The sequence below is a fragment of the Micropterus salmoides genome, unplaced genomic scaffold, assembly GCF_014851395.1.
Source record: "Micropterus salmoides isolate LMB-PRFRI ecotype aquatic unplaced genomic scaffold, ASM1485139v1 Ms_hic_scaffold_4, whole genome shotgun sequence".
Classification (NCBI taxonomy): Eukaryota; Metazoa; Chordata; class Actinopteri; order Centrarchiformes; family Centrarchidae; genus Micropterus; species Micropterus salmoides.
In genome coordinates this window covers 24680831-24691285 of record NW_024043372.1, presented here as the reverse complement: position 1 = coordinate 24691285, position 10455 = coordinate 24680831, and the positions used below count along the sequence as shown (strand labels likewise).

At 38.6% G+C, this 10455-nt stretch overlaps 1 protein-coding gene across 1 annotated transcript; it reads right to left on the bottom strand.

Annotated features, from left to right (window-relative positions):
• Positions 1-677: 677 nt before the first annotated feature.
• On the bottom strand, positions 678-10043 carry LOC119885887 (melanocyte protein PMEL-like). The gene is made up of 11 exons (XM_038696199.1): positions 9986-10043; positions 8526-8672; positions 7959-8093; positions 6700-6861; positions 6323-6607; positions 5663-6196; positions 5415-5570; positions 5178-5280; positions 4700-4905; positions 4527-4617; positions 678-892 (listed from the first exon to the last, which is right to left on the bottom strand). The coding sequence occupies exons 1-11, from the start codon at positions 10041-10043 to the stop codon at positions 748-750; spliced, it is 2022 nt and encodes a 673-aa protein (XP_038552127.1). The 3' UTR covers positions 678-747.
• Positions 10044-10455: the final 412 nt, after the last annotated feature.

Below are 10455 nucleotides of genomic sequence, written 5' to 3'. Positions count from 1 at the left end.
GTTTCAATTTCATATACCCAACAATATTTCATGAAAATTGGTTAAGAATTAAGTGAGTTACAGTTGATTTTGCAATGAAGTCTGCATCTCTCAGTACACATTGTATTTGTTTACTAGCAGACTGTGACCTCTGCAATATGACGGATAGCGGCAGCCAGTCCAGGACACTGAGCTGTCACTTAAAAACTGACTAGCCAATGGGAATGCACCACTAATTTTTTGCTAACTTAAAATTATTGATTAGAGTTTTAAGAAAAAAAGACTCAAAGAAATTATGATAAAATGCTGTATATAATTATAATTCCAACACTTTGTACTGCTGTATTGATTAATCAATTTCTTATTGTTCTTGCCATAGTGCCGCATTGACCTTATAATTTAATACATTTACCAAACTTTGCTGGCAATGGTCAGATTGAAAATCATTGCCACTTTCATCTGCTCTTTTCCCTCTTGACATAAAATCATATGAATATCACATGCAAATAAAAAGGAAATAAATGGGAAAAAGCAAACAAATTATGGTGATAAAGTTTTGTTTTATTTATTTCAGGGTGGCAAACAGTTCAATAATGCAAGTAATTCTAAATAAACTGTAAAGAAATTTAACTGAAATATGTTAACATTGATTTTGGTGGGTTTTGATGGTTTGTATAAGTAGGCCACAAAAAAGAGAATATGTTATGGCTTCAATAAACTATCAACGCCAATTTTAAAAAAATACTGTAGTTAAAAATATGATGATATTCAAGCAGTCCTCCCCTGAAGCAGTGGACGACTCTCTCCTGGTGACTCTCGGCTCAACAAGGTCCACAACAACAAAGGCACTGATGTTACCGCCGAGCTGCCTCCAAAGTTGTCTTCTCTTAGTGGTTGGTACTGCTTGGACCGTCTGTTTAGAAACATAAAACAGTTGGAACAGATTTAGAGATCCCACTAATGAAGTGACAAAGTTCAACTAAATTATGTAGTTTTCCCCTGTTAAACGTTTGAGTTTACATGAAATCAAATGAAGAATAAACTGCCTGTCAACAACAAACAAAATCATAAAAATAATAAACAAGGAATCAAAACAAGATGAAAGATAGATGCTTCTTGTGTTGCAGTAGTGCTAATTATACTGCATGAAATGGTTGTTTTTGTTTGCCTATTTTGTCTTTGTTTTAACATCATTCTTGCAGTATCATTCAGTTACATTATTTTTTTGCTAGAAGATATTATTTGGACATGGGGGATGGTAAGTTTTTTTGGTCAATATTGGCAATGTATGAACAACACTAGCTGTGTGACTAGATGGATGGCAATGTTGGCCTGTTGGTCAACATCTATTTGATGGATTGTTACAAACTTCTGTACAGACATTCATGGATGCATCCAGAGGATGGATCTTACTGACTTTGGTGATCCCCTGATTTTTCCTCTAGCACCACCAGAAAGTTGACATTTGTGGTTTTGAGTGAATTTTCTCAACAAGTATTGGGTGGATTCCCATGAAATATGATAAAATACTTTTTTGAGAAAATATGTGCAAAAGTAATACAAGGCAGTACTTTGATTCAGTGCTTGTTAGTAAATGATAGCATGCTAACACGCTAAACTTAGATGGTGAACATGGTAAATATTAGGGGTAAACCGGGGCGAAAGTAACACAGGACGAAAGTAAGTAAAGAAGGCGATTTTCTCAGAGCCCTGATTGCATTTGCAGTCCAAGCTGTGAGAGCACCTTCAGCATGCAACCCTTGATAAAGCTGTCAAATATCAGGTGATTTCGTCATCGTTTCCCGCGGCAGTCTCCGGAAAACTGTTTTTGAGCACGGTAAATAAATTTCTGAAGCGGGACTGTTCTTCGAATTACAAGTTGTGTCTCTCATTTCATGTGTCACAGTAATGATTAATTAACAGGTTATTTAGTGCTTTAACACACCCTGAAGTAGTGCCCTGTCACAGTTGTTCAGTATAAAAATAAATCGTGTTTATATCTCAGGAGTTCCAGTCGGGACTAAAGTAGGCCTAACACTTGTTACTTTTGTCCCGCTACACCTGACCACAAGTGTTTATTTTGTCCCGCTGCTAATGTGGTGACTTTCTCTGCGTTGCAGCATGTATTGAAACATGTTTATGTTATATTATACCAACAGAATATGCCAAGAGTGAAGGTCAGAAAGACAGACAGAGGTCTGATTCTGCACGATGTATGTGAGACGGCGTTTCTGGACATCTCTGTCAGAAACATCAGTCTCAGGGCAGCTGCTAAGTCGCATGGCATATGCCATGTCACTTTGCTCAGGTACTGCAGGAGGAGGGCAGAGACCAGTAGGGAGAAGACCAGACCGCCAGGGTACAGATCATATTCTAGAGTCTTCTCTGTGAAGAAGCTGCAGGCTTACATCAAGAGGGCAGCTGATATTTATTTTGGCATGTTGACTAAGGAGGTCAGTAAGCTACAGTTGTTAAAAAACACTCAACATGCAGCTCACTCACACTGCTCTTACTAAAACAATTTTAAAGTCATTACAAAAATGTGAAATTTGTATTTGCTCTTATTAGCTTATTGGTTTTTACCTTATTTTTATTTACATTTAATCCATATCTTTCTACATTATGTTTTTTTCCATTTTTTCCACTGTCTCTGAAGCTGCTGCAACATGCAAATACCCCCAGTGCAGGATCAGTAAAGTCTCTTGTTTTATGTTAATCATGTCAGGTTCATAAACAATGTCCATCTTACCATTTCCCCCTGTTTTAGGTGCACACATTTGCATATTTATATATTATATTTATAATATATCCTTAATATAATATGAAATATTCTAAGCAATTCAAGTTTAGGCTGTCAGGTTACTTTTGAAAGTGAATATTTAAAATAAAAATGTAATTTAAATTATTTTTTAAAGATAAAGGATAAAAGATATTTGCAGTTACACATTAACAAGGTCACAGTCATGTTGTTGACCCACCTGTGTGTTACTTTGGTCCAAGCTGACGGGGTCGAAAGTAACATTGTGCCACTTTTAAAGTTATATTATACAGCAGTCGTTCTACATTTGTGCAAAATACCACCTGATATTGATAGACCACACCTGTGACTTCACAGTGAGTGATCACAGCAAAAATATATCTCTGTCTGAAACCTTATCCTTTAAAATCATGTTTTTCTGAAAAACAGTACTTTCGCCTTCGCTCTCCCCTACCTGTTAAACATCAGCATGTTGATCCTGTCATTGTTAGCATGCTGATGTTAGCTCAAAGCATTGTTGTACAGACTCTGATCAGGAAGCTGTCCATTTGGACATCCACAGGGATCCCTGGCCCCCTAAACTTCCTAATACTGTGTATGTAAATTATATGCTGCTGATGCTGCAGTTTTGAAAATATGATTTGATATTGTGCATGCTGGCTTGCTGACATGGCTTCTGACCCTTAGCCATCATTAATGTTAACACCTGTGCTTTTCCTGATATGATAAGTAAAAAAATCGTATGTGAGCAGGGCTGGACTGGGAATCTGGCCACTGGGGGGACGCATCTTGGGGACGATATCATTAAAATAATTTATTTATTAATTATAAAAAAAATTATAATGGGTCAACAGCTGGTCCATAAAGCAAAGACAGGCAGTGGCCCACAAATAATTTTCTGTACTGACACTGGGCTGGCCCAATCACATCTCTTAATAGCCCCCAACTGCCCTCATGTCTGTCATGTTTCTCATGTCAGAAGCTGCAGGTTTAGAGCCAGAAATCTGTGGATGGATAAAGGCGTCATAATAGACAAAGCAAAGTGCAAGGGGGGGCCAGAAGCGTTTCAGTCCCCGACATTGTGCAGCCACAGGTACTTGAAGGAGGAAAGGACAGCCATAACCACAGAGGAGGATGCATGTGACTGTGACTTTGATTTGGAAAAAACAGCTATTTGCTCATTCCCAGTATTATATTGTTGAAACTGTACAGCTTTATCAGGGAATTCCAACAATTCTGGACCTACTACTAATTTGAAATGACACTGTGACTTGAGTTTTTTTTCTTTGAGAATTACTTGTACTTGTACTTGAGTATGCGTTGTGTACTCCCACCAGGAAGTCAGTAAAATGCGACTGAATATACTGATCAACCTGCACTGGTACACTTATCCACTGCTCTTACTACTCAGATTTATAGTGGTTTAGGGGAATATAACAGTAAGTGCATATTTAAGGGGACTGCAAGGATGGTGTATTGGTGAGGGGTGTCTGACCGATTGGGGTGGGCCACCTGGCCCAAAAATGACCTGTCCAATGTCCCAATCCAGCGCTGCATGGGAGAAAGGTCTATAGGACCCACCCACATTAAAATAGGTTCAAAGTATGATGATTTAATGCTGAGGATAAGAGTAACGGAAACATGTTTTTCACAATGAAACCAGGATAATCAATTTATCATAATTACAGCTTATAATGAATGATTTATTGGTTTTGTTAATCACAAATTTTATTTGTCTAATGTTTCATTAAACCTCAAATTAAATTAGATTGATATATTAGGAACTCACCTGTGCATCAAACCAATGCAACAGACAACACAGGCGAGAACCATAACGCCCACGACTGTGGCTGCAGTTCCAGCTGAGGAACCACCAGAGGCTGAAATTGAAGCACATTATACTAATGAGAGAATTATCTAGAGGTACTTTAGTGGCTATTAATACATTTTTCTTTCACCCACCTGCTGCTACACTGACTCTGGCACTTGCCACAGCTAGACTGACATCATTGGTCAACGAGACATTGATGCAAAATACTCCGGTGTCATTGAAGACCTGACGAATGATCATCTGACAGTCTGGAGAGGGTGTGGCTGCATTACAGATGGTCTCCACCGGTGTGATACAGTCAGCATCAGAAATGGTTGTGCAGACCTCACTTGGCAGACTGAAGGAAGGATAGTGAAGGTACAGAGACATAGTTACAAGGAGAGCAATCCTAAATGGATATGTTATTTTCACAAATGTGTTTCAGTGTAGGCTAACCAGAAGATCATTTTTGTATTAGTTATAAAGAACGTCAAGACAAATCAATACACTTGAGCTGAACAGTAAGTGAACCTCTTGATCCTCTCTGTGTGCTCTGTAGCCTAATTGTAGACTGATATAAATTAACAAACTTTCAACTAGCTTGTGTAATTGATGAATGTCACTGCTCACCTTCCCTGACAGTCAATGGTGATGTCCACAACATTTTGATCCAACTCAGTCGCCACTGATACAACGTTGGACACCTCAACAATCTCTACACTTTCAATACCCTCTGGAGCGTTAAAAGAGGTAGAAAAAAGTTAAATTATAAATTTATTATTATTATTAAATCATACTGTTTCTACTAAAGCATAAAATGATCTGTTTAGGTTTAAGGCCATAACTACAAAAACTATATTGACTTACGGACAACATCTACAGTGGTGGTGAGGGAGCCATTGCGGAAGATCATGCAGTCAGCCATCAGCTCTGGAGCTTGTCTTTTAACCAGAACAAGGGCAACCTGTGCTGGATCTGCTTCCACCTCTGCTTGAACAGCTACTTCATCACCCGCTGGTTGCACTGGAAAAATAAGAGACAATTTGTCATAATGCTTTTGTTAAAAGAGCTTGATTTTTTATTTTGTGTTGTTTTAATTTACATTAAGTACTCACTTGCAGGAGCTGCAACCTCATATTCAATTGCCTGTACTGCGGCATCAGCTGGTGCTGCATCTTCTATTGATGTGGTTTCAGTGGCAGCAGGGGCTACGACATTATCAACAGGGGCTTCTGTTACAACTTCAATAACCTCTATGGCAGCAGCAGCATCAACAGTATCAGGAGCCACAACATCAGCTTGTTGCTCTACAGCTACTTCTGCTACAGGAGCAGCAGTGACAGCATCAGCGACCCCAACTGCTGCTTCTTCTCCCTCTGCAACAGAGGCAACAGCGTTGGCGGGATCTTGTTCCTCTGGAACAACAGCTGCATCAATTCCTGCGGGTGCTACTGAAGCAACCTCTACTGCCTCTGTGTCTGCATCAACAACTGCTTCTCCATCTTCTGTGGCTGCTTCAGCTGGCTGCACAGAAGCAGCAAGTGGAGTGGCATCAGCAACATCCAGAGCAATTGCATCTCCTCCCTCGTCTGGTGCTGCTGGGACAGTTGCAGGGGTGGAGGCCATCACATCAACTGCTGGCGCAGCTACTGCATCAGTAGGAACAACTGAAAAAAAAGTTTGAAACAACTGAGCAAAACTTAGTTCAGACAACTTATAGGACAGTACATATGTACTTAACATAAACATAAAATATAATTAGTTTAAAATCTCACCAGCAGTGGGGTTTCCACAGCTGTTGGGAATGCTTGCCATGAGAACCACCTGAGGTGTGAAGTTCCCGACTGCGAGGTATGTGTGTGTGACAGTGAGGTCTTTGGATATCAGAATATCAGTGCTGTCACCAAAGTCCCAGCTGACGCTGATGTTGGCGCTGTTGAGATACTGGCTGGGATCATGGAGATTGATGCTGAAAGTAATAGCTTGGTTCTGGATGAAGTTCTGGTCGTCCTGGTTGACATCAGTTACTTGAGCGAGTGATATGGTGAATGGAATCTGGTCTGATGACGGAGCATAACAGTGTTTTTAAAAAAATACAAACATTGTAGAATCCTTTTCCTCAAGTTAGGTTAGAAATTGTTTGGTAGGTCACCTGTGATGCTGAAGACTGTGGAGGCATAGCCGAGAGGGATGAACTTGTCTTTTCCACGGTAGTGATAGATGACAACCTCCATGTTGTAGGAGCCCAGGGGGATGTTGTCTGTACCGATAGAGAGGGAGGAGGATGGTCCATCTGCCACCTGCCAGTAACGCCCTTGAATAGAGCAACATTTTGATTATTTAGGATGGTTTGGTAATCAAGGTGTCACTTTCATTATATAATACATGAGATACTATTGTAATGGTGGTAAAGTAAAACAAAGGCCTGCATTTGATTCACTGTGAAGCAAAACAGAATAAAGTGTACTTTTTGTTTTCAGAATTGTTCTGAGGAACAGACTTTTAGTAAAAAAAGCCAAAAACGTCTGCAAACGTTGTGACCTTTAGTACAGGTGAGGGTTTTCCACACTGCATAATTAGCCCAAGAGTTGACCCTGTGATGACAGCCCCTTCTCACATACACATTGTTAACTGAAGCTATAGGACTCATGCTGCCCAACTACTTGGACTGGTAAAAATATCATTTAAAAGACAAGACTAATGTTTACATTTTTGTGTACTTTAGCCCCGAAATAACAGCTCCCTTAGCCTGGGGCTAAGTGCAGTGTGAAAAGTCCTGCTGGCTTCTTCTTTGCTGGTTAGGTGATCAGCTATTGTCACAACAGCATGTTCACTTGAATATTGTTAGACTTCATAAGTCGTTTACCAAAGCAAGTACGCCTGATGAACTAAAAATGGTAAACTAACACCACTAATTTAATCCACATAATACAAATTATTCACAGTGCAAGTTAACAACAACATCATTTTCTTGAGTTAACAGCACAATTTAAGAAGGTCTTCAGGTGTAAAAGTGATTTTTTTCATGACAAATATAAAATGTAACAGCAGATCATTTTTAGGGTAGACAAGTTTTTCACTGAAAAGGTTGTGTTTGTGATACGGCCTGAGGCAAATGTTAAACTTTAACTTCACTGGCTGGAGGAGAAACTTCCCTTTTATTCTCTTACAGAGTTTTAATGGTCTTTGTCTCTATGGAGGTTTGACATGTTAATGTAATGTTTTCAAAGCTGCAGTTGGTCCTTTTTCTCATCATTGAGGGTTGTCTGTAACATTGTAACTGTGAGTTGTTTTTTGTGCTCACAAGGAATTACCTAAACTGAAGCACAATGTTACTACTGCAGCATTAATTACAACTAATGAGCAGCCTATATTTAGCAGACTATTTATTACTAAATTAAATATATTTACCCCATGTCTTCCACACAAACACGTAGTGGGGTCTCCTGTTCTGACTGATGGGGAACGGTGTGCCGTCAGGGAAAACTCCGGTCTGCTCGGTGTCCTGGTCAGGATACACAGCCTGACCCTCCTGATACTGCTGTCCTGAAAAAGACGATGACCATGGACCAACATCAATAACAACAGATACATGGTATTTTAGATCAATATGAGGCAACACAGGTGAAATAAAATAAGAATAACTTGTCTTTTGTCCTATAATAATGAAACATCATAAAACATTGTCAGTTAATCAGTAATTAACAAAATTATCATTTCTACCACAAACAAAGTGTCTGTAAGTTATTTATTTCTTTAGGAAACACCATCTCAAAAAATGTGACATGGTGTTGAGATGAAGATCATGTTGCCGTCACATCTGAAATAAACTGATCAGCTTCCCGTTCATAATTGTTTGTTACTTCTTTTGAGCATGAATGAAATATCAAAAATAATGACATCACACTAGGCTACATAGTAACCTGCGGTACGTGCCCTCTGCAGAGTCACTTGCTGTTTCTGGAAAGGTTGTCTTACCGTTGATTGTGGTGTTTTCCGCCCAGACCACCTGCCCGTCAGAGAGCACTCTCTGGCTTGGTGGGAAATTAAGATTAATAGAGAAGGTCACTCTTGCTCCAGTCAGAGTGGGTGCATCATTTTTGAGATCGAAAGTTACTTCACCACCTGGAAAGAAGAACATCTTTAGATTAAATGGCAGAGAAAATCTTTTGATAGCATTTCTGTTTTTAGAAATAGAGGAATGAGCCTCACCAAGCCAAGAGTTCCTGAATCTCCGGTCTCCATCTCTCCACACCGGATACATTTTTGAGTTCCATGAGCGGTAACTTGCGAACTTACTTCTCGGCTCTGGAAAAGATAGTATTACAAACTCTTCAGGAAAAGAAGCCCCATCATGCAACATCATGTTATTCTCCCAAGTATCATCATCAACCAACACAATCGATAAGAAATAATCCAAAGAATCCAAAGAATTTCAAGTGAGGCAACATTTGCAAAGCATGTTAAGATTTTTAGAAAGCTATTTTATCTTTACAATCTATTCCTTAACTGCAAAACTATGTTTCAGTTTTTCAGTTTTTTGTCAGTTAGTTAATATGATATTTATATTTTTGTTGGTGAGAGATATTGGTTATACCATTAACTACATATTTAAGCAGAGTTGCTTTTTAAAAGGGGCACAACTTTTCCATGATAATCATGCAGGTTTTGAACATAATGATAGAAATGTTGATGTTTTCACACTATTATCAGCTGTTATCAGCAAAATGCCTTTGAAATCACATAAAAATGTTTTGAAAGTCAAAATTGGTAATAATTGTCATAATGCTGGTGGTTTAGCATTTTGGCAGCCCTGAGTAATGGTTATTACACACAAACTACCGCAGGTTTTTTCTTTAGTGTCTTTCTTTAGCTTTAGTGTTATAATATGGTATTTATTACCAATTTTGACTTCCAAGAATTTTCATGTGATTTTGAAGGTATGATGCTGATAGTAACCTTTAATATTATTAAAACATAAAGGGACCTATTTATGTCATTGCTATCTTCAAATGTGTTTCCCCATTGTAAACCTTTGTTTTTGGCCCCTCCTTACGCTGTTACATATATTAATAAATATTACCCAGCTATAACCATTATCAGTACCAAGCTATTTGCTGTTTATTACTTTGGTATTACTTAATGTTTACTCTTAATCAAACTCTAAAAAACTAAAGGGGAGAATAGTGTATTTCCACTTTATCCCTTTGCAGTTTCTCTTGTTTTTAAATCTTTTGTGTAAAATGAAATAGAAAACAAACTCAATGTAGATGCACAGTGACAAAAAGTTGTTTTCTAGTGGATTACATGTACATTGAAAAATCACTTTTTTGATAGCAGGGCTGATGATTACTTATTAAACTATATATTTAGTCTTAGAAAGAAAAAAAGTATGTTATGGTCTTGTCAGGAAATTGACCTGATTCAGATGTACTCACTTGTCGCAGTGGCAGATATAAATGCCAACACCAGCAGCACCAGGTTCAGAGTCGTCATCCTGGATTTGGTTGTGTGTCTCTTCTCTCTGAACCCTGATCCACACCCAGCAGTCCTGAACCCCAACACAACTCCCAGACAGACTTAGCAAACGTCTCGTCAGTCTCTTTAAGAAAGCCTCAGACCTGAATTACCATAAAGTTTCTTCTCACCTCTGACATCATTGGGAGTCTACAAACTGGCACCGCCCCCTCTGTTCAACTGTAAGAACAGATATGAGTACTGTTTTCGTAATTATTGTTGTCTTTTCCAAGAACTGTTTTGATATTATTATTAAACTTTATATTCTCACCTGAGCTAACAATGTTTTTACTTGTGAACCACAAATTAAAAAACTTTTTCTGATTTCCTGATATAGATGCAATATCTCCAATGAAGCACTCAGGAGTGTGTACAGTAACCTAAAATGGAG

Coding starts and splice junctions, on each gene's coding strand:
- LOC119885887 (XM_038696199.1), bottom strand. CDS start 10,043: ATGACGACTCTGAACCTGGTGCTGCTGGTGTTGGCATTTATATCTGCC. Junction 5,571..5,662: donor TGAGGTTGCAGCTCCTGCAA/GTGAGTACTTAA, acceptor TTATTTTTCCAG/TGCAACCAGCGGGTGATGAA. Junction 4,906..5,177: donor ACCATTGACTGTCAGGGAAG/GTGAGCAGTGAC, acceptor TCCTTCCTTCAG/TCTGCCAAGTGAGGTCTGCA.